Source organism: Cetorhinus maximus, chromosome 8, assembly GCF_964194155.1.
Source record: "Cetorhinus maximus chromosome 8, sCetMax3.hap1.1, whole genome shotgun sequence".
NCBI lineage: Eukaryota > Metazoa > Chordata > Chondrichthyes > Lamniformes > Cetorhinidae > Cetorhinus > Cetorhinus maximus.
Window position 1 is genome coordinate 109,964,476 of NC_135886.1, and position 24,519 is coordinate 109,988,994.

The window sequence follows — 24,519 nt, forward strand, 5'->3', positions numbered from 1 at the left end:
TGGGTCCTTAAGCATGATTGGTAAGTGTGACATTGGGTGAAGAGCATGTCATGAGTGAGCAGGAGGAGGTGAGAAAGGCAAAGGAAGCTTTGGGCAATCTCCCCCACACCCCGGGCGATGGAGGACAGACACAGCCATGCTCAGCTGAACATATATACATAGCCGTGGGAGGCTTAAGCATGGTGGCTAAGCCATTGACCAGTCAGTGGCATTGATGGTGCAAAGATGCATGGAGTGGAAGCCAGTTGCACCCCAGCTGCTGGTTCTCTCCAGTGATCCAGAGTGACATCTAAGGACTAATATAGTCACCAATGAGGATGAGGGCGTCACCCCTCACAGGATGCCATCCCCATTGGCCCCTCTGACAGGGGAATTATTTATGTCACAGGACCCAGGGTCAGAGGCTGCCACTGCATTAATGCTGGTGCAGCAGCCTCTGGAAGTGTCCCCACTGGCACCTCCATGTCGAGGACAACTGCTACAGGCACTTCAGCCACAAGCAAACACGCGCACGATCAGGCTGCCTCCACCTCATCTGAGACCACTAAAGAAGCACCAAGTAGAAGTGGTAAAGAGGAAAGCCACTCTGTACTTCATCGCACTGAGTAGTTCACTTGGGTGACTTTCATTTGTGTTTGTGTGATTTATTTACATTGAAGATGTTGTGCCATGTATGATCCCAGACTTGTGAGCTTCCATTCTTTGATGGCAAAACGGCAAAAGCCAGAAGAAGTGGTGGAGGGAAGCAGTGGTGTTTGTACAGGGACAATGAGACCACTGGAGAGATGTGTACTATACATTGTCGCTAAGAATGGAGCTATTCAAAGTGGTGTGTTTAATGGATAAGTTCTCACAGTTGAACCAAAGTGAGTTCCAGAGCATGTAGTCCTGCTGGATGAGTGGTGCTCAGGTGAAAGGTGGCTGATGTGCCCTGGTGTTCATAACATCCTGATGAGAGCTTTGACTCCTAAGTTGGCCTAGGCCACATCCCTGCATAACATTGGCACCTTTCTGCTCCGTATCTTCCTCTTCTTACTCTACTGAACTATGTTGATCTAGCAGTTCATTTTCTTCAAGGTCCAGACCTCTCTGGAGATCTATGTTTTGGAGAGTGCAGCAGACCGCACAATGTACAAGACCCTTATGGGAGTATATTTGCCCAGTCAGTCCAGGCACTGGTATTGCATCTTCAGAAGCCCGATGACCTATTTGATGGTAGTTCTTGTGAATAGATGGCTTCGGTTGTAGCACTTCTGTACCTTTGTCTTGGGGTAGGGTAAAGCGGTAAGTAGCCTCTTATTAAAGAATATCCCTTGCCACCTAGAATCCATCCATGGAGTCTTAGCAGTGACATAAACAGCAGCAGTACTATTGACTGTGGATGGAGGCGTCATGGTAGCTGCATGGATCGCGAGCACACACATGCATAAAACCCTTCTGATGAAAGATGTTAGGAAATATAGATAGTTTAAGTAAGTTATATTGGTATTTGTGGGTGTTAGGAATGTGTAGTTGTGAAACAAAATGGAAAATTTATTTGTATAGTATGTAATAAGCAGGTCAAAGTAAGAGGACCCTAGTGATCCTCAAAACTATTGAGAATCTTACTGATATCATTGGTGCTGAAGCTGACTCTTTATGGGTTGCCAAAGTTCAGTAAAATTGAGCAGTTACTGGAACTGTTGGATCTACAACAGTCATATCAACAGTAAGAGGACAGGAAATTCAGAATAAATTATAAACAAACTAGTACTTGTGATCTTTGTGATAGTTGCAGCTCACCATTTCCAATCCCTTTTGGTGTAAAGTGACTCACTGGGTAAATTTTCAACTTGATTTCAAAGCAAATGAAAACCAGATGGTGTTTATAATGGGTTGCTGTTCTACAAGTCTGGATTAAAGACCAACTATCAAATTGAAAATCCACCCTTGTGTATGCAGCTGACTTTGTGACTGGAAAAATATTAGACCCAGGATTTGTCCTGGTAATTTCTCGTTGTATGGGTTTGCTCTATCAAATTATATATAATTCCGCACCCAATGTTAACAATTCTTCTCTGTTACAAAGTGGTGTGTTTAACTAGAGCTGTTAACTTCAAGTAACTGTTATGGGAAAGATTTATGACCAAAAAGAGAGAGCCTCAAATCCATGTAGAAAATCAAAACTGGACGTATCAGCAGGTGCCCTCATCTGAAAACATGTAAGTTAAGATTTTGGAGGTACACTTTTCAGATGAAAAGGCTAAATTCAAAATGTTAACCTGCATGTTTTCTACATGCGGGAAGACCAGCTTTCTATTTATAGTATTTGCTGCTTTTATTTAATATTTGCAGTTTATCTTTTTAATCTAATTTTAAACATATGTGGCTTTTTAAGGAATGGGAAACGCCATTAGTTATTTCTAACCCAAAATAAGAAGCCTGACTTCAAATCGGTTCCGCTTCATTGATGGGTCGTTAATAAATAAGGGCTAAAAATGAAATTAAGTGCAACAAATTATTTAAACAGTGCTTCCTTTACCCTACTTTCCGCGTGAAATCCTGAAGGACAGGAAGTGAGGGATTATATAAAGCCTGCCGGGAGTGGTAGTTTATACTCGGGAGTTTTCTTTCTGTTTTGTGTGTAAAAAACTGCAACTCCCGGCTCCCTGCACCGTGTGCATGCTCGCTGTTTGATGTATGAAACAGCCACTGGGAGAGTTCTTTTGTTAGCATTTTTCAGATTCTTACTACACATCAACTGGAAGCAACATGACTGACGAGCAAGAGATCATGTGCAAATTGGAAAGCATTAAAGAAATAAGGTGAGGATAAAGTATTTAAACGCTCTGTTAATGCGTTTATTTAGCACCGAGAATGCGGTCCCCAACAATATGTGGGCTGATGCTTTATACCCATTTGCAATGGTGGTATCCACTCTCGATTTTCCTCTTTACAAAGTCTGTGCACATTATTCAGTATATTCACTTTCACTGTGACTAGAATGAATTTGCAGATCTGTCAAATTTCACTGAGTAAATATTTAGCATATTTTGAATGATGTTACTTTTAAACAGAACTCAATTTGTTTCAAGTAAAGTCTCTGATCTGTTTCGCTCTCTAGTCACATCTGAACAGTTCCCTGATGTTGACAGTTCCACGCCTAGATCTTATGTAGCGTCCCGTACTGTTTTCAACCAAATTGTAATCACTTATTGTTACCACATGAGTACAGCTGGTGAATTGTGCTTTCTATCGTACCTTTCGGCGCTGGTCTGTGTATCCTGCCACGCATACTGATTCCTTTAGCCAATACAGTTTAAGAATTAATGAACAGAAACAAAATATGCTGTAGATTTTTGTAACAAGTCCTCGGTATTGAAACATGTTCACCACTCGAGAGGGGGAACAATCCTAAGGCAGGTGGTATATCCTGAGTCACCTGGAAGATGTATGAATTGCCATTGAACTTTATTGCGTTCTGAGTGGCTTTCAAGAGAAAAATTAGATCCTACGAAGTCAGTTTTCAGCTCGAGACTGTTGCGTAGTTTTATGGTTTACGGTGATGTTATAATTGGGGAGCCTAATGCAAAACTAGATATTGAGTTTTCAAATTTTTTTTAATGCAGATTGATCTGGTGCTACATATATGAAACTAATATTTAGTTGAAGGCTAAGGGAGTAACCCTGACAAAAAAAATCTGGAGTGTAGACCAAAGATGGACTGATGTCTAAATATGTCACCTTTCCAGCAACTCCTGCAACTTAGCCAGTACCCAGCGTAGTGCTTTGTGTTCCTTTGGACTGAATTGGGGAAATTGAGAGGGGACGCTGGCGTTTGGGCACCCTAGGGTCTCCATAAATTTTGCCCAGGCTTGTGCTCTGTAGAGGGCACTCTAGAACGTTAACACCATGTGGGAGACAGCAGTTATGAGTAATCAGACAAACTCGATTGGCATAGAGAACAGGTGTTGCGAGCTGACTCTGACGGTGGGAGAGAACATTGTGTCCTACCGGTCAGCCACTGCCAACCTCAAGTCAGGCAGCCCCTGACTGTTAAGATGCTTATTAACCCATAGTCCACCTGCTTCAAGAGGTGCTTGGAGCTTAGAGTCTTTGCTCAACAAGTAGACAGAATCCATTGCACCAGGCAAAAAAAGGAAAGAAAGAAGATGCCAACTCTTCAGTTCGCACGCTGGAACACCTGGACCATGTGCATGGTACTGACAGATGACTTGCAGATGGTTGATAAATGCACGCAAGGCAGCCATGATCAACATGGACCTTGATAGGCTGAACATTAACATGGCTTCCACACATGAGACCAGGCTCACCGAAAGTGGACCACTGAAAGAAAAACATTACACATTCATCTGGCAGGGAGGAAACGCATGAGCAAGGTGTAGGCTTTCCTGTATGGAACTCACTACTCTCATTGGTAGAACTCCCCACAAATGTTTCAGAACATGTCCTCTGCAATCACCTCTCAACTCAAACAGTTAACCTCATGTGTATCTATGCTCCAACACTGTGCTCTACTACAGAGGCAAAAGATCAGTTCTATGAGGAGCTTGTCATTGCTATTAGTAGAATCCCTAGGACAGAACCCCTTTACCTACAAAGGGATTTCAACGCAAGAGTGGGCGTGGACCATGAGACATGGCATTCGTGCCTTGAACATCATGGGTTGGGAAAGATAAATGAAAACTGACAGACTTCTTGAACTTGGTTGCCATCTTGAGCTTTGTGTAACTAGCACCTTCTTTCAGAACAAACCATGTCACAAAGTGTCCTAGAGACATCCAAGATCAGGGCACTGAATCTGATCATCGCCAGATGTGACTCTCTGAACAGTACTTTCAACACACACAGCTACTACAGTACTGATTGTGATACAGCTCACTCCCAGGGTTAGGACACAATCCTTGAAGTTTTTTCATTCAAAGCAGAAATGTTGTACTCATATCAATGTCAGCCATACTACCTATCCAGATGAAAACCAACAGTTCCTCGGCTTGATTGAACAGGTGCTCACCGGCATTCCCACACAGAGAAATGGAACATACTTTGATACACTATTTACAAAACCACACTCTCAACATATGGGAAGCAAGAGCGGAAAAATGCTGACCTGGTTCGAGACTAACATCACTGATAGAACCTGATTTTGAAACCAAGCAGTCTGCTTTCGTTAATTACAAGAGAGACCCAAACGAGAAGACTCTGAATGCTCTAACAGCCACTTGAAGCGAAGTCCAACAGACTGCTACTGAGTGCACCAAATACTATTGGTTACAACTTTTCCAGAATATCCAGATAGCCTTCGATACAGGGAATGTCAGGGGCACGTATGAGGGATCAAAGAGGCAACAGGTCCATCAGCAAAAAAACTGCTCTATTGAAAACAAAGGCAGGGAGGTCATCACTGACTGCAATAAACAGTTGGAGAGATGGGTGCTTCAGTATCTAACTGGAGTTGGAGCTTAGAGAGAACACTGTCACCGAGGAAGCTCTGGAGACTATAAAAAGCCTGCCTGTCATGGCAGAGCTGGATAGCGAACATACAGGGCAATAACAAAGCTATTGAATAGGGTGGCATGGGAAAAGGTCCAGGTGCTGATGCCATTCTGCCTGAACTCATCAAGCATGAGAAACTGGCACTCTTGTAGCATCTGCACAAACTTCTGTGTCTCTGCTGGAGACAAGGTGCAGTGCCTCAGGATCTGCGTTTTGCAAAGATTGTGATCCTGTACAGGGTGACTGCAGCAATTTCAAAAACCATGAGGACATTGCCCTGCTGAGCATTGTGGGAAAAGTATTTATCCATGTTGCTCTTGTCAGACTGCAGATCTTGGCTGAATGCATCTACCCCAGATTCCAATGTTGTTTCAGAACTGGAAGAGCTACAATTGACGTGCCCTTCTCAGTCCGGCAGCTGCAAGAGAAATGCTGTGAACAAAGGAAACTACTATGTACATCGATCTCCCCAAGGCATTCAACTATGTGAGCAGAAGTGGTGTAATTAAGCTGCTGAAGAAAATTGGCTGCCTGCTGAAGCTGCTCAATGTGATCACCTCTTTCCATGACAACATGATCGATAAGGTCAGCCATGACGGGGCAACATCGGAACCCTTTGAGATTCACAGTGAGGTCAAACAGAGTTGTGTTCTGGCACCAACACTCTTTGGCATGTTCTTCTCTTTGCTGCTGTCATATCCCTTCAGGTCATCTGCAGAGGTTGTCTACTTACACACCTGAACTGAAAGCTGATCAGCCTTGCTTACCTCCAATCCAAGCCAAAGGTGCACTAAGTCCTCATCAGATAGCTGCTCTATACTGACGATGCCACAGTAGCATTCCATACCAAGGAACATCTTCAGCACCAAATGGACAGACTTTCTTATGCCTGTAAGGTGATTGGTTTGATCATCAGCATCAGGAAAACAAATATAATGGTTCAAGATGTTGCCATACAGCCATCTATCAGCATTGTCAATGTGACACTGGAGTTTGTTGATGGTGACTGTGGAGCTTAGATATATGAAACTAACAATCTGTCACTTGATGTTGAAATCAACACACGCTGCAAATGGTGCAGCTGTTATTATCCAAGCTGAGTGAGAGAGTGTGGAACAACAGCAGTCTGACTGAGAACACCAAACTGTGAGTCTATCAAGCCTGTGTCCTCTGTGCACTCCTCTACAGTGGTGAGATCTGGACAACAAATGCTCGGCAGGAGAAAAAGCTGAATAGTTTCCACCCTTGCTGTCTCAGATGTATCCACAGCATCTCTTGGCAGGACAAGCTCACCAACTCAGCTCCTGGATGGTGCTAATTCTATCAGTATACACTCATTGCTAAGCCATCGACATCTGAGCTGGCTTGGCCATGTTCATTGGATGGATAACGGCCATATATTCAAAGACCTTCTGTATGGTGAACTGACCACTGTGTCACGACCTCCTGCACTTCCATACCCCTGCTACAAGGACACCTGCAAACGAGATATGAAAATGGCAGACATTGGAGGCAGGCACTGACAGCCATGACCTCTGGAAGCTGACCATTTTGGAAGGGCGTTGGTAGAGGTGAGCAGAAACGAAAAGCTTAACTAGGCAAGGAAGAGGGCCCAGAGAGAACAGAGACCCAGCCAGTTGTGCACCATCTCAGCCCACTACCTTACTCTACAGTAAATGCAGCAGAGACTACCAGATCATGGTGGGGCTCCTGAGCCACACCAGACAATGCTTAACACAGAGTTAACCACCATGGCGCAAACCATTGTCTTTTAAGATGGAACCAAGGTAATATCTTCAGGAATACTTCTACAGAAAGCTCGTCACTGATAAATCGATGAGGCAAAACATGTCAGACAAGTTAACTGAACAGTGATCAGTAACTTGAAATTTTAGTAGATCGAATATGGGTGGCACTGCTCAAGAATAGTTTGGAACTGAGTGCAGTTTCTGATGTCCTGCTGCAGTCTTAATTTTACAGCACTACATCAGTCATTTGATATAGCAAATTTACATGATTGAGCTGAGGTGAAAATATTATATACTTTGTGTTATGATATGGCAGGTGGTATTTGCCAGGCTGACCAAATCCCAAAGGGAAACTTGGCCAGGCTATCACAACAATTTTTTGCAATTTGTATTTATTACGAGAAGGCTTGTGCACTGAAGTCAGAAGTAACAAGTCCACTACCACCTTTAGATATTTTAAAGATTAAATTAAAATATTTATTAACAAAAGAAAATAAAAAGGTTAAACACACAGAAGATTACAGTTGTGCAGTTATTTAGTCTTATAACAGTTCTCAAAGTTTCTACTTGACTGGACACAGCCCTTTCAGGCAACAGTCCAAAATAGATTATTAATCTATAAAACATTCAATAAGATTACTACAAGCACCCACTGTTGCTGTAAGGCAGGTGTTTCAAAGCTTCACTCCCTCTCACTGGACGATGAAACTCCAAAGTCTTTTAACACAACCTTGGTTACTGGAACAGCAAACTTCCCCAGGGTGGCTAGAAACTGCTACTTCACAGTACACTCTTCAAGACCTCACACGGCCACACCCCATACAGCTTTCCATCTTTCTTTAAATATATTTTCTTTTTGATCTTTAAATCCCATTGTTTCCACCTGTCTTTGGAATTTATTTTTCCGAGAATATAAAAACCTTTTTGTTGTCATTATGGCCAGCAGTTTGGGAAAAATTAATGTTAAAACTTTGCCTTATTTACCTTGCCAGTTGTAAACATCTTACCATGTCCCTTTAAAAAGCCACCAACCTCTCCACATCTAAAAATGCAAACTCCATTTTACTGAGCTTGTCCTTTAGCATTTCAAATACCTGTTTTTTACATTTAATCCCTTTGATGATTCAAACCTTGCAGTCTAACAGTCTGCATTTTACTTAAATTATTCACGCACACACAATCATACACACACACACACACACACACACACAACCGTAAGCTTCCTTTAAAGTATCCCACAATAATACCAGGAAAAATATGATACACACCTTGCTAATACTGAGTCCAGGGCAGGGATTTTTAGGATAGCGGGCTTTCCCTTCCTGTCATCTGAGATGTTTGCCACCAATACTGGCTGCCTAGTAGCTATTTATTGCTCCAATGAGTGTTAATTGACTGGAGGTGGGACTTCCACCCCTCACTCAGGAGGAAGTCCTACCTCAGAGCTGCTGACCAATCTGACTAGCCAGCAGCTCCCTAGCCCCAGCAGCACCAGAAGCTGCAGTGGCTAGAACTGGGACGGTCCATTGTGTACAGGACCAGGCAAGTGCAGAGGCCACAAAGTGGGCATGGGAGGTGAGGCTTGGAGTGGGGGTGGGGTGGGGTGGTGTGGATATTAGTGGAGAGACCAGTGGGGGAGGGAGCACCTGCAGGGGCCAGACCTTTTTTGGGTGGTGGGGGTGGTGGGGCGGGAGGGGCTAGATGCTGAAGGGAGGCTGTTGATGGAGGCGAGCCGTGCCTACCCGTCCACCCACTCGATAGGACTAAGCAGGGTCACTTTTCTGACTTCTACTGCCCCCCCCCATCTCACCCATGAACTCCTCCCGCCAATCTGAAAATTGAGGCTGAGTGGGAAATGGCCCTTAAGTGATCATTAATTGGCTACTTAAGAGTCTCAATTGGGGCAATGGCTGGCTGGCCTGGGCCTCACCCAACCCACCATAAAATTGTGGAGAGGTCAGGGTGGACAGGAGCTTGGTGGGAAAGCCATCCGAGGAATTTTATAGCCCCCACCCCCGCCTACAAACCCGTCGGTGGGGAAGCTTAAAATTCTGCCTCAAGTTTAGAAAGATATATTTGTACTGTAATACTATTTGCCTACACTTCAGAGAATGCACCTAGGATGGAAGTAACTTTTTTCTCTAACACCCCCCTTTTCTCCCCTCCCCCCTCATTCATTCCTTGTTATTTACATAATAAAAATATTCATTACACATAGTTGTTTGGTAATTCAGAACTTGAGTATTTCTGAAGAAAGAGACATGTCTAAGCTTTTCGTCTTGCGCCCATCAGGACACTCGCAAGAATGTCAAAAAAGGGGAAAACAACGATTTATACTGTATGCGAAGAGAGTTGGTTGGCAAGTGGCGTTGTCATGGGGAGTGCACCATTGATGGCGACTGACAGTTAACTGCCAAGCATTGTTTGAAATTTACCTAGCCAGCTTGACCCTGATTGGTTAAGGCATTGCTCTGAGGAATGAGTCAGCGAATGGCTGTCACTTATTTTGTTTAGCTGAAACAGGCACAATGTAGGTACATGTTCACTCTGTCTGCAAAGAACAGGGCCCCCTATGTATTAATAAATGTAGCTTCCAGTACATGCAAATCTGCCACATTGCGAGCCCAACTGACAAACTTAAATTAGTTGTCAACATAATTCTTAGCACATTGAGGATTATTTAGCAAACGTTGTCCAATCGGAGAATCACATCTAATGTTGGACACTTTTGAGTTTTGCAAGCATGGGCCAGTTGGGTACGGTCTGTATCCTGCCTGTTGTGAACAGCCACTGGATCATGCTGTTTGATATGATCCACCCGTCTTTGGGACGTACGCCCCCACATCACACTGACACTGAAGTTCATATACCAAATTACTCATTTGTGTGATAGACAGAACACCTTTTTGGCTCGACAGCAGCATCCTGTTAATGGCGAATACCACAAATGTTGCTACTGCATAGTAGCAGCATGAAATGGCTAGCTTCACCTGTTGCTCAAGTTTTGAGATACCTTGCCCTTCCAGGGTAATTTGAGGTAGACTGGGCATTATTCAAGGCTGAAAGTGACAGCCTTCAGTCCATTCATGAGTTTGCATGATATACAGCGTGAAATGATGTGATCAGGGTAGCCATTATTCTGCAGGATGCCTTCATTATTCTAACCTTCTTGGTAGATTGTCAGAATTTGCTTAGAAAGTAGGAGCTTTATTTAGTTATTTCCTCCTCCAAACCTTCCCATTTTCACTGCATGAGTATGAAGGAAGACCTTCTCTTCCACATTGAATATACAGTTCTGACACTGTCACAGATGCAGTACAACCAAGGAGATTTTTTTCCCCTCTGTCGAGTCCTTAATAACCAGTGCTTAACAAGGTGATTATTTGTCATGGTCTAGGGTGGGCCAATAATCTGACTAACCTCTATTATGATGCCAAAGAGTGGCACCTTGTAAATGAATCCCTTGCACAAAAGGTTCCTTTCTCAGCAGTATAAAGGAATCCTCAAACCAAACAATAATCCGAATTTATATTTAATGGCTTAAACATAAAACACTGAAATAAATGAAAGCATTTTTTCCATTGCCATTTGTACTTCATAGTTGGTGTTTGTAAATTCTTATGCCATGTCACAGTAGTGCTTGTAGTTCCACAGAAGCCAGATGAAAAGTACAACTCCCCAGAGCTCCAGACAGAAGGGTAGTTTTATAGGAGGAAATTTATTACAGGCATTTCTAACATTAAATGACCAAAGGGCTTGTTTCCAGAATGTTGTAACTTTTTATCTGTTTATGTTATAAAAATGATTTTTAGGTATATAAACTAAGATGAGTGAAGAAAGGAAATAGTGAATGAGAATAGCCAATCACAATGACTTTCTGTCCCATGGATATGTGATGCCTGAGCTGTTACACCCCTGAATTCATTCTTTCAGGTGCAGTGCCTTTTGAAGGATGTGATGCTATTAACATGTGTTGGTCTTAAAGTTACCAAACTTTTTTTTTTTGTGACTTGTTTGGCAAATTTTCAAATCAAAATCGGATCTGTTGAAGGATGGTGCCAAATTCTTGAGGTTATAAAAATAAAATTGAGTAGGTGCCCCAATGACAAAAGGGTAAAGCCACCAGTCACCACTGTAAAAGAAAAAAGACTTGCATTTATATAGTGCCTTTAATGACCACAACAGATCCCGAAGCTCTTTGCAGAACCTGAAATGTACTCGCTGTTGTATAGTAGGAAACATGGCAGCCACCTTGAACACTGTCAGTTCCCACAAATAGCAATGTGAAATGATCCGATAATCTGTTTTAAAAAAATTTTTAATTGAGGAATAAATATTAACCAGGGTACCGGGGCGAAGTCATGGATGGATTTGAAAACGAGGAAGAGAATTTTAAAATCAAGACCTTGCTCGACCAGGAGCCAGTGCAGGTTAGCGGGCACTGGGGAGATTTAGGAACGGGACTTGCTGCAAGCTAAGACATAGGCAGCAGAGTTTGGATGATGTCAAGTATACATAGGGTGGAATGTGGGAGACCAGCTATGAGTACATTAAAATAGTCAAGTCTAGAGGTAACGAAGGCATGAATGAGGGTTTCAGCAGCAGATGAGCTGAAATAGGTGCGAAGTTGGGCCATGTTATGGATGTGGAAATAGCTGGCCTTCGTGATGGCACGAATATGTGGTTGGAAGCTCATTTCAGGGTCAAATGTGACACCAAGGTTGTGAACCTTAATCACAGACCATCGCTAGGGAGAGGACTGGAGTCGGTAGCTAGGGAATGGAACTTGGAGTGGAACTGAAAAAATGGCTTCAGTCTTCCCAATACTTAATTGGATGAAATGTTTGCTTATCCAGTACTAGATGTCGGATAAGCAGAATGACAATTTAGCAATGGTGGAGGAGCTGTGAGAGGTGATAGTGAAGTAAAGCTGGGTGTCTGCATGCATGTGAAAACTAACACTGTGCCTTTGGATGATGCCACCAAGAGACAGCATATAGATGAAAAATAGGAGGGGTCCAGGAATAGATCCTTGTGTGGCACTGGGTTTGGGGGGGCTGGGGGGGCCGGGGGGCGGTGGTCCAGGGGTAATCATTGGGGGACACCAGAGTATGTGCATGTCCACAGGTCCCTGAAGATGGCAGGACAGGTGAATAAGATGGTAAAGAAAGCATATGGAATTATTTCCTTTACTGGATGAGGTATGGAATACAAAAGCAGGAATGCAATGATGGAACTGTATAAAATGCTGGTTGGGCCACAGCTGGAATTCTGTGTACAGTTCTGGTCACCACATTACAGGAAGGACATAATTGCTCTGGAGAGAGTACAGAGGAGCTTTACAAGAATGTTGCCAGGACTTGAAAATTGCAGTTATGAGGAAAGATTGGATAGGCTGGGGTTGTTTACCTTAGATCAGAGGAGGCTGAGGGGTGACTGAATTGAGGTGTACAAAATTGAGGGGCTGAGATAGGATAGATCTGTTTCCCCTAACTGAGGGGTCAATTACCAGGGGGCATAGATTTAAGGTGATAGAAGGATTAGGGGGGACACTCAGAGGGTAGGGGGTATCTGGAATTCACTGCCTAAATTGGTGGCTGAGGCCGAAATGCTCAACTCATTTAAAAAGTACCTGAATCTGCACGTAATGTGCTGTAACCTTCAATGCTATGGACCAGTTGCTGGAAAGTGGGATTCAAAATGAGCGGCTAATTTCTTCTGGCTGGCGTAGACATGATGGGCTGAATGGTCTCTTTCTGTGCTGTGACTTTTCTATGGTGATCATGCAGGAGCTGGAAGAGGAGCCATTGCAAGTGACACTCTGCCTATATTTGGGTAGGTAAGAATGGAACCAGGTGAGAGCAGTCCCATCCAGCTGGATGACGGTGGAGAGGCATTGAGGAGGATGGTGTCGTCAGTGTGTCAAAGAATGCAGACCAGTTGAGAAGGATGAGGAGAGAAAATTGTCAGTTCAAATAGAAATAAGTACATATGATCTGACAACCATTTCAGGGACATGGCTGCAAGATGACAAAGGCTGGGACTTGAATATTCAAGGGTATGTGACATTTTGGAAGGACAGGAAGCTAGGAAAAGGAGGGGTAACTCTGTTAATTAAGGATGATATTAGTACAATAAAGAGAGATGACCTTCGTTCTGCAGATCAAGATGTAGAATCAGTTTGGGTAGAGATAAGAAATAGCAAAGGTAAGAAGCCACTTGTGGAAGTAGTTTATAGGCCCTCTAATAATAACCAGTAGGATGGGATATTCAAGAAGAAATAATGGGTGCTTGCGAGAAAGGTATGGTGTTAATTATGGGTGGTTTTAATCTACATATAGATTAGATGAATGGGATTGGTAAAGGTAGTCTGGAAGGTGGGTTCATAGAGTGGTTTCAGGGCAGTTTCTCAGAGCAGCATGTTCTAGAGGCAACCAGAGAGCTGGCTATTCTAGATCTAGTAACGTGCAATGAGACGAGATTAATTAATAACCTCATTAGTAAAGGCGTCCCTAGGCAGCAGGGATCATAACATGATTGAATTTATATCCAGTTTGAGGGCGAGAAGAGTCAGCCTAAGAATGGTGTTTTAAACATAAATAGGGGCAATTATGAGGGTATGAAGACAGAACTGGATAAAGTGAACCTAGAAATTAGGTTAAGGGATAGGTCACTATATATGGAGTAGCAGGGGCAGACATTTAAGGAGTTATGTGATAACCCTCAGAAAAGATACATTCCAGCGAGTCAGAAAATCTCTAGGGGAAGGATGCACCACCTGTGGCTAACTAAGCAAGTTAAAGAGAGCATCAAATTGAAAGGAAAGGCGTACAGTTCTGCAAAGATTGGTGGTAGGTCAGAAGATTGGACAGAATATAATAAAAAAGCAAAGAATTACTTTAAAAAATAAGGAGGGAGAAATTAGAGTATGAGAGAAAGCTAGCTAGAAATATAAAAACGTAATAAGAGTTTCTACAGGTAGTTAAAAAGGAAAAGAGTAAGTATAGTGAGTGTTGGTCCTAAAGCATGACTATGGGGAATTAACCATGGAAAATAAGGAAATGGCGGATGAATTGAACAGATATTTTGCATCTGTCCTTATTGTAGAGGACAAATAACATCCCAGAAATAATTGTAAACCAAGGGGCGAAAGAAAAGGTGGAACCAAAAAAAAATTACAATCAGCAAGGAAAGGGTCCTGAGAAAATTATTAGAACTAAAGACTGACAAGTCTCTAGGTCCTGATGGACTTAATCCTAGGGTCTTAAAAGAAGTGGCTGCTGAGATAGTAGATGCATTGGTTTTAATTTTCCAAAAGCCCCTAGATTCTGGAAAGGTCCCATCATATTGTTGGGATGGCGGTGGTGTAGTGCTATTGTCACTGGACTGGTAATCCAGAAGACCCAGGGTAATGCCCTCGGGCCTCTGGTTTGAATCCCACCACAGCAGATGGTGGAATTTGAATTCAGTAAAAATCTGGAATTAAAAGTCTAATGATGACCATGAAAACATTGTCGATTGTCGTAAAAACCCATCTGGTTCTCTAATGTCCTTTAGAGAAGGAAATCTGCTGTCCTTACCTGGTCTGGCCTATACTTGACTCCAGACCCGCAGCAATGTGGTTGACTCTTGAATGCCCTCTGAAATGGCCTAGCAAGCCACTCAGTTGTGTCAAACCGCTAAAAACTAGTTAATAAATAATGAAACCGGACGGACCACCTGGCATTGACCTAGGTAGCAGAAACGACAATGGCAAAGTCAGCCCCATCGACCCTGCAAAGACCTCCTTACTAATGTGGGGGCTAGGGTCACATTTGGGAGAGCTGTCTCACAGACTAGTCAAGCAAATTCCTGACATAGTCATACTCATGGAATCATACCTTACAGATAATGTTCCAGACACTACCATCACCATCCCTGAGTATGTACTGTCCCATTGGCAGGGCAGACCCAGCAGAAGTGGCAGCACAATGGTATACAGTCAGAAGGGAGTTGCCCTGGGAGTCGTCAACATCAATTCCAGACCCCATGAAGTCTTGTGGCATCAGGTCAAACATAGGAAAGGAAACCTCCTGCTGATTACCACATACCACCCTCCCTCAGCTGATGAATCAGTGCTCCTCCATGTTGAATGCCACTTGGAGGAAGCACTGAGGGTGACTAGGACGCAGAATGTACTCTGGGTGGAGGACTCATGGTCCATCACCAGCAGTGGCTCAGTAGCACCAAAACATACTTGACCTCATCCTCACCACCTGCCTGCTGCAGATACATCTGTGCATGACAGTATTGGTAGGAGTGACCACAGCACAGTCCTAATGGAGACGAAGTTCCGTCTTCACATTGAGGAAACTCTCCATCGTGTTGTGTGGCACTACCACCGTGTTAAATGGGATAGATTTTGAACAGATCTAGCAACTCAAGACTAGGCAACCATGAGGCGCTGTGGGCCATCAGTAGCAGCAGAAATGTACTCAACCACAATCTGTAATCCCCTGGTCCGGCATATCTCCACTCTACCATTACCATCAAGCCAGGGGATCAACCCTGGTTCAATGCAGAGCGCAGGAGGGTCTGCCAGGAGCAGCACCAGGCATACCTAAAAACGAGATGTCAACCTGGTGAAGCTACAACACAGGACTGCTTGTGTGCCAAACAGCATAAGCAACAGACGATAGACAGAGCTAAGTGATTCCACAACCAACGGAACAGATCTAAGCTCTGCTGCTCTGCTACGTCCAGCCGTGAATGGTGGTGGACAATTAAACAACTCACTGGAGGAGGCGGCTCTACAAACAGCCCCATCCTCAGTGATAGGGGAGCTCAGCACATCCTTGCAAAAAATAAGGCTGAAGCATTTGCAACAATCATCAGCCAGAAGTGCCAAGTGGATGATCCATCTCAGCCTCCTCCGGAGGTCCCCAGCATTACCAGATGTCAGCCTTCAGCCAATCTGATTCGCTCTACTTGATATCAAGAAAAGGCTGAAGGCACTAGATACTGCCAAGGTTATGGGCCCTGACAATATTCCAGTAATAGCACTGAAGACTTGTGCTCCGGAACTTGCCATGCCCCTAGCCAAGCTGTTCCAGTACAGCAACACGCTGGCATCTACCTGGCAATCTGGGAAATTGCCCAGGTATATCCTGTACACAAAAACCAGGACAAATCCAACCCGGCCAATGCCCCATTGGTTTACTCTCGGTCATCAGTAAAGTGATGTAAGGGATCATCAACAGTGCTATCAAGCGGTACTTGCTTAGCAATAACCTGCTCACTGAAGCTCAGTTTGTGTTCCACCAGGGTCACTCCAGCTCCTGACCTCATTACAACCTTGGTTCAAACATGGACAAGAGCTGAACTCCAGAGGTAAGATGAGAGTGACTGCCTTTGACATCAAGGCAGCATTTGGCCGAGCGTGGCTTCAAGGAACCCTAGCAAAACTGGAGTCAATGGAATCTCTGCTGGTTGGAGTCATAACTAACACAAAGGAAGATGGTTGTGGTTGTTGGAGGTTAATCATTTCAGTTCCAAGACATCACTGCAGGAGTTCCTCAGAATAGTGTCCTCACCCAACCCATCTTCAGCTGCTTCATCAATGACCTTCCCTCCATCATAAGTTCAGAAGCAAGGGATGTTCATTAATCATCAATGTTCATCACCATTCATGACAACTTAGATACTGAACCCCCCCATTTCCAAATGCAGCAAGACCTGGACAGTATCCAGGCTTGGGTTGACAAGTGGCAAGTAACATTCGTGCCACACAGTGCCAAGCAATGACCATTTCCAACGAGAGGGAATATAACCATCACCCGTTTGACATTCAATGGCATTGCTTTGTTGAATTCCCCACTATTAACATCCTGGGGGTTACCATTGACCAGAAACTGAACTAGACTAGCCATATAAATACTGTCGCTACAAGAGCAAGTCAGAGGCTAGGAATCGTGTGACGAGTAACCTGACTCCCCAAAGCCTGTTCACCATTTACAAGGCACAAGTCAGGAGTGTAATGGAATAATCCCCACTTGCCTGGATGAGTGCATCTCCCACAACACTCAAGAAGCTTGACACCATCCAGGACAAAGCAGCCCACTTGATAGGCACCACATCCACAAACATTCACTTCCTCCACCACTGCACAGTGGCAGCAATGTGTACCATCTACAAGATACACTGCAGGAACTCTACTGAGCACTTTACAAACCCATGACCACTACCATCTAGAAGATCAAGGGCAGCAAACACATGGGAACACCACCACCTGGAAGTACCCCTCCAAGCCACTCACCATCCTGGCTTGGAAATATATCGCCGTTCCTTTGCTGTCGTTGGGTTAAAATCCTGGAACACCCTTCCTAACAGCACTGTGGGTGTACCTACACCACATGGACTGCAGAGGTTCAAGAAGGCAGCTCACCACCACCTGAAGGGCAATTAGGGATCAGCAATAAATTCTGGCCTAGCCAGCGATGCCTACTGGATCGCGTAAATGGATTAGAAACAATAAATTGGAAAATATGGAATGTAACTCCTCTATTCAAGACAGGAGAGAGACAGAAAGCAGGAAATTACAGGCCAGCTAACCTAACGTCTGTCATAGGGAAAATGCTGGAATCTAGCAAGATGTAACGAGTGGAGTGTCTGAACTATTCACAACCTCTCAATGACCTGGATGAAGGGACCGAATGTATGGTTGCTAAATTTATACAAAGATAGCTAAGAGAGTAAGTTGTGAAGAGGACAAAGAATCTGGAAAGGGATGTAGGTAGGTTAAGGGATTGGACAAAAATTTAGTGGATTGAGTGAGTGAACTTGTCCACTTTAGCAAGAATAGAAAGGCAGCATATTATTTAAATGGAAAGAGATTGCAGAACTGTGGCACAGAGGGATCTGGGCAACCTGATAGATAAATCGCAAAGTTAGTATCCAGTTACAGCAAGTGATTAGAAATGCAAATAGAATGTTGCCGTTTATTGCAAGTGGAACGGAATATGAAAGTAGGGAAGTTTTGCCACAGTTGTACAGGGCATTGTCGAGACCACAGCTGGAATACTGTATACAGCTTTGGTCGTCTTATTTAAGAAAAGACATAATTACATCAGAAGCATTTCAGAGAAGGTTCACTCAACTGCTTCCTGGGATGAGGGGGTAATCTTATGAGGAATGGTTGGACAGGTTGGGCCTGTATCCATTGGAGTTTAGAAGACTGAGATGTGATCTTATTGAAACATACAAGGTCCTGAGGGGACTTGACAGGATAGATGCTGTAAAAATGTTTTCCTTGTGGGAGAGACTAGGACTAGGGGACACAGTTTAAAACTAAGGTGTCTCCCATTTAAGATGGAAATGAGGAGAAAGTTTTGTTCTGAGGTTTGTGAGCCTCTTTTCTCTTCTCCAGTTTGGAAGAATGAGAGGCGACCTTATTGACACATATAAGATTGTTAGGGGGCTTGACAGGGTAGATGCTGAGGGGTTGTTTCCCCTTGCAGAAGAGTCTAGGACCAGAGGGCATAACCTCAGAGTAAGGGGTCACTCATTTAAGTGGAATTCTTTACCGCAGAGGGCTGCAGAGGCTGGGTCGTTAAGTATATTCAAGGCTGAGATAGACAGATTTTTAATCAGTAAGGGAATTGAGGGTTATGAGGAAAAAGCAGGAAAGTGGAATTGAGGATTGTCAGATCAGCTATGATCTTATTGAACGGAAGAGCAGATTCGATGGGCTGAATGACCTACTGCTGCTCCTACATCTTATAGTCCAGAGAGGGAGGAGGCAGGGTCACTGAATATTTTTAAGGCAGAATTTGATTGACTCCCTTGTTAGTCAAGAATCTAAGGGTGTAGGGGGTAGGCAGTGAAGTGGAGTTGAGGCCACAATCAGATCATCCATGATCTTATCAAATGGCAGAACAGGCTCTAGGGGCTGAATGGCCTCCTGCTCCTAATTTGTATTTTAATATGTTACCTTTGTCATGGTCACACAGGACATAATTTGTGACTTGGATAAAAGCTGTTTCAGTGCTGTGTCGGGGGCAGAAACCTGACTGGAGGGATTCGAACATTGAGTTCTGGGAAAGATGAAAACAGATTTGGGAGGCAACATGTTCAAGGTTTTTAGAAAGGAGAGAGAGAGGTTAGAAACAGGACAATAGTTTGCAAGGATGGTGTGGGTTAAGGGTTGGCTTTTGTTTTGTGGAAAGGGGTGATGATGGCAGATTTAAAGCAGAGTGGGACAGAACTAAAGAGTGAGAATCATTTAGATTATCGGCTAACATGGGAGCCAGGAAGGGAAGTTGTGTGATCAGCAGTTTAACAGGAATAGGATCGAAGGGGCCAGGAGGTGGGTCTCATGGACAAGGTGAGTTCAGAGGACATGAGGGGAGATAGGTAAAAATTAAAGAAAGCTGCTAGGGGAGGGGGAGCTTTAGATTAAGTGTTAAAGGAATATAAGGGCTTGTTCATGAAGAATCTCTGCTTCTACTGATGTACTAAAAGATGTCTAATAGCCAAACCTCCACCTTTGCAATGGAACTACAGGGTCCAATAAAAATAGTAAAAGAATATATGGTTTTGTGCCCTTTGATTGTCCTTGAGGCGACGATTTTAAACGATTTTAGGTTAGCTGGTTTCTTGGATGCGGTCAGATGTAGAAGATGTTGCAATTATTATGAGATCTTGGTTCGCTGGTAGGTTTCTGGTAGAGTTGGCTTCTCAAATTAGGTGACATACTAATTCCAAAAGAAAGAGAAGGAGAGAGCGAGCAGCCCTAAGCTTGTTTCCCCTGTTGAAGACTTTCTGGACACTATTGTGTCACTTGCAATCTCACTCTAGTGGAGCTGGCAGCTTTGCCTTGAAATACTTCAGCCATTGTGTATTTCCAAGAGATTTTGGATGGGACTGTCTGTGGCAGCCATTATTTCAATATCCAATATCGTGCATTTTTAATGTCTCTTCCTTAGACAGTTCCGAGTTTCGATGGGTATCTGGATTATAGGAAATCTCTGTCTTCACACTCCCCTGATGGTGAATTGTTTGTTTCTCACCTTCACCTTGGAAGGTAGCCTTACAATTTTAAGCAGTGCTCTCTCTTCATTCAAATTGCAAAAGTTCCAGTCAGTTGAAAAATCATATTTTCAAAAGTAAAGGGGCATAGCCTCGTAACCTTTAATAGGTCATGTTCAACCTACTCATGCCTCGATGCTTTTTGCTTGCTTATTCTAATGCAGTTTTTTCCAATGATAGCTCTGATTTAGGTAGACATTGATCCATAGGGGCAGAATTCTTTACCCACCAGATCATTTGTGAGACTATTCTTCAGAACATGTATTACAGTCGAGTTAAATTGAAAACAGAAAGTACACTACAGATCAGTAGATAGATCAAAAAGAAAATAAGTATGTCAGGAGACTGAGTGTGTGCCAGATTGAACATGGACCAATTGTAATAAAAATATAATGAAGAATGATGTAAATTATTTGCATCTGCTCTGGTGCATTGCCAGAATCGCTATTAAAATAAATCCTTGGAAAATGGGAATACAAATCTGCATGAAATGAGAGAAAGCACTCAAGTTTGTTCTGTTCAGAGTCCTGACATTGCACACAATCTCCATTCATTGCCCTGTGAATGCTCAGTCTTTATTTTTTCTTCACAAACCTGTCCTCCCCCAACACCCACTCTTCTGTTGTTCCCTGTCGTGTCCTAACACTAAATTACATGCCTCATTCCCGCCTATCAGAGTTTAGTTCCAAAGTACTGGAAACCCTCTTGTACTTGTCTCAAGTGGCCACATCTTAGGCTTGCATCATCTGATGAAGTTGGAAAGGTGTTGCAGTTGAGCCCGATCCTGTCGAAATTCAAGGTTTTACAGATGCTGGTTGACCTCTAGAGCTGCATTTGGGATTTTACATGGAGGGGGGAAAACGGTGATATAAAACAAACTGCAAAGTTATTTCTTAAGTTTTCTTTTGTTCCAATTTTTTCCCATCTTCTCCCGATGCTGATGGACAAACCCTTCAGTTCCTGAACCAAGCGGCTGTGAGACAGTAAATGCTGGCAGGTAAATCCCATTACTGCAAGAATTGAATCTTGGGTCATCTGAATGGCTTTATCCTTTTTTAATGGGCAAAGCTGTTTCTTAAGATAGCTCCTTCCCAAGTTTGCTGTGTATTTTTAAATATGTAAAATTTATAACTATCTATGTAATGAAAACCATGCATCCAGTCCATACATGGTAGCTTACTTTTTAAAAGACAACACAGCTAGAAGAGTGGCCTCAAAACTATTGCACCTCCCAAAGGTCAAGTTGAAAAAATGATGTAAGTTATCAAACAACTAAATGGAACTAAATGAAATGGAAGCATATCAGAAAGTACCGAGAGGAACAGTTAACCTGCAAGAACTAAGCAATCAAATCTAAGTGTCAGCTTTGGCTCAGTATTAACACTTCCTCCTCTGGATCCAACCCCCACTCTAGCAGCTTGAGGTCATAAATCTAGGCTGATGCTTCAGTGCAGTAGAGAGGGCCTACCTTGTTGGAGGTGCTGCCTTTCAGATGAGACATTATAGAGGCTCTGTCTGCTCCTCAGGTGGATGTAAAAGATCCCATAGCATTGTTTGGAAGCAGAGAAGGGGAATTCTCCCAGTGCTTGCCTATTATTTATTCCTTAACTGACATCATTAAAACAGATTATTTAGTCAGTTATTTCATTGCTGTTTGATGGATTGGTTACCAACTTAATCTAACTTTGTCATGTTTTATCTCCAGTCTGGCTCTCAAGGCTTCACCGCATCATTGCATCACTTGAATTGTCCTGCCTGTTACTGGACATTAGCTCATCTCTTGACTTCTGTATAAATCACACAAAAACTCAAAGCCTCTTTGTGGGAAATGTCCATCTGCTATCCTCAACTGTCAATATGTTTAGCATCAATGGCTGCCTGGAGATTTTAAGTGTTCTTCAGTAAATTCTTAGTGTTCTCTTTTAGCATTTTTAATTTTCCCCTAAGACTGATAATAATTTACCTGTAGTAATGAGCAGGCAGCCTGTCACAGAATGGAGTAACTGGGAAGTGTTTAGTAAGTTAAAATTAGAAGAACAGTCTTGTGGAATTCGTTAGCTGAAAGAGCATAGAGTTGTGGAATGAGGCAATGAAGGCTCCTCATTGTTGTTCCAGGAGGTCACATATTTCAGCATTGTTTTCATCGAACTTGTCCTGGTGTTGACAATGCTTGAACCCAATGGTCTGGGCATAGGAGTCTAGTACAGCTGACTTCATTTGATCCCAGTGTTCAGAATTGAGTTGGATGTGTGAGGATTTTCTAGCTTGGTTGTGAGCTGATTTAGGGCTGAGACATTGATCTTCTTTCTCTTGGACTATTATGACACAGCCAATGGTAAAGACTAAGTTGTTCAAATCCCAGAGGGAAACTTGAAACAACTGTCATAACCCATTTTTGCAATATGTATATTTTGAGATGCAGGCTTTGAATTCAGTGGTAATAAGAGCACCCAGTCTCAAGAGATTTTTTTTTATAAAACTAAACTAAACATTCATTAATACAAGAAAAATTGTAAGCACATACATATGTCTACAAAATTACCACTATAATAACTACAAAAATCCTCTAATTAATCTGACTCTCAGTTACACCCCTGTTAAGGCAACAGTAAAACTCAGATTTAAAGAGACAGCTGGCAGAGCACACCCTGGACAGTCGCAATCAAAATGAGTTTCTTTCAGCTCTGGGTCTTTGCAGACAGACTTGAGGTTTACAGGCTGGAGGCTTCTCACACTTGTTGGATCTTAAAATGCCTCTGCCTGAACCACAATCTCCTTTCTCCTTTATACATATCTTTCTCCTTGAATATAAATTTTCCATTTTATCACTAGGCTTTTAATTTTACCTCTTCTAACAACAACATCCTTTCATTCCACCAATTTTATTAAGCTGAAAAAAATAAACACATTGCTTGGTGTCTTCTAGCTAGGTGCAAGATTTCACCCATTCTTTTTAAATGGTTTATTTAAAAATGCAAATTGCCTCCTTGACACCTGTGTTTCTAAACTTCCCCATGTTCATCTAATTATCATTTCAAACCTACTTCTCTCTATACATCCAAGCCTCTAGACCAGCTGGCTTTAATCCAATTTAGACACACACACAGACACTACTAAACTCTATTTTTAAAAAACAATTTCCAATAACATATAGACATTAATATCTTTTCATGACACGGACTTTTTAGACCTTGTGATATCTTGCTGGTAGGTGGATGTTCATCACCGATTGAACAATTCTGTGTCTGTCCAGTGGCCATTAGCCCCCCACATGGGTTAAGTGATACTGACATCACTTAGACCGTTGACCTGAACAATAACATAATCCAGGAAGTGCCAATGCTTTGACCTAGGATGTCTCCATGTGGTTTTGTATTTGTCCTTCTGGAAGAGGGTGTTTGTTATAATGAGACTATGCTGAGCACAATTAGTCATCAGGAGGACTCAATTTACATCGGCCTTTCCCATTGGTTCCAGTCCAGACATCAGAGTTATGGCTAACTGTTATACAGTTGATCTTCCAGACAGCTTTTCTTAGTGGACATATTTAACTTAATTTACAATACAGCAGCAGCAACTACAGCAGCAGCAATTACATGTGTGCATCAAACTCTATGGGCTGAATTTTTGCCTCGTTGGTGGGGAAGTTGATGGGCATGCTTCGGATCGGCGCCCCCGATTGGAGGCATGGTGCCATTTTACGTGGGCGGGCCAATTAAGGCCCGCCCAGCGTGACGACTGCAGGGAAGCGCTATGCGCTCCCTGTGCGGGCGGGAGGAGATTCCCAAAATCGAGAGTGCACTCTTTCGCGCATGCGCACGAAAGAGCGCACTCATCTCCCTGAGGCTAAGTGCTGCCTCAGGGAGATCGCCAGTACTTTCAAAAATATTAAAAATAGAAAAAAAAAATTCCCTTACATGCCCCATCATGTGACAAAGTCACATGAGTTGGGACATGTCCATAATTTTTACAAAATCATTAGTAAAATTTTTTAAAGCCTACATGAAACCTCATCCCGCCTGTTGATGAGGTTTCACATTTTCTCTATTTGCCGCCAGGGCTCCTGGTCTGCCGGCCAACCTTAAGGTTGGACGGGCAGGTCCTTTAATTACTTAATTGACCCTGTCAATGGCCTCAATCGGCCATTGACAGGTCGGCGGGCGTGCAGCTGATTTTGCTGCGCTTCCGCCTTCCTGAAAATTTAAATCGG

The 24,519-nt window shown here is 43.1% G+C and overlaps 1 protein-coding gene across 2 annotated transcripts in view; it reads left to right on the plus strand.

Annotated features, from left to right (window-relative positions):
* The first annotated feature begins 2,661 nt into the window (after nucleotides 1-2,661).
* The window catches only part of zc4h2 (zinc finger, C4H2 domain containing), a 48,138-nt gene continuing 26,280 nt past the window's right edge, over nucleotides 2,662-24,519 (plus strand). Inside the window, exons 1-2 of one of the 2 annotated variants that reach the window (XM_078547415.1) lie at nucleotides 2,668-2,804; nucleotides 21,267-21,306. Coding sequence is in view for 1 of the 2 variants with exons in the window: in XM_078547414.1 (XP_078403540.1) it covers nucleotides 2,752-2,804 (53 nt within the window). In the remaining variant the exon portion in view is untranslated. Of the gene's footprint in view, nucleotides 2,805-21,266; nucleotides 21,307-24,519 lie in introns of both variants that reach the window. The other variant, XM_078547414.1, reaches the window with a different exon arrangement.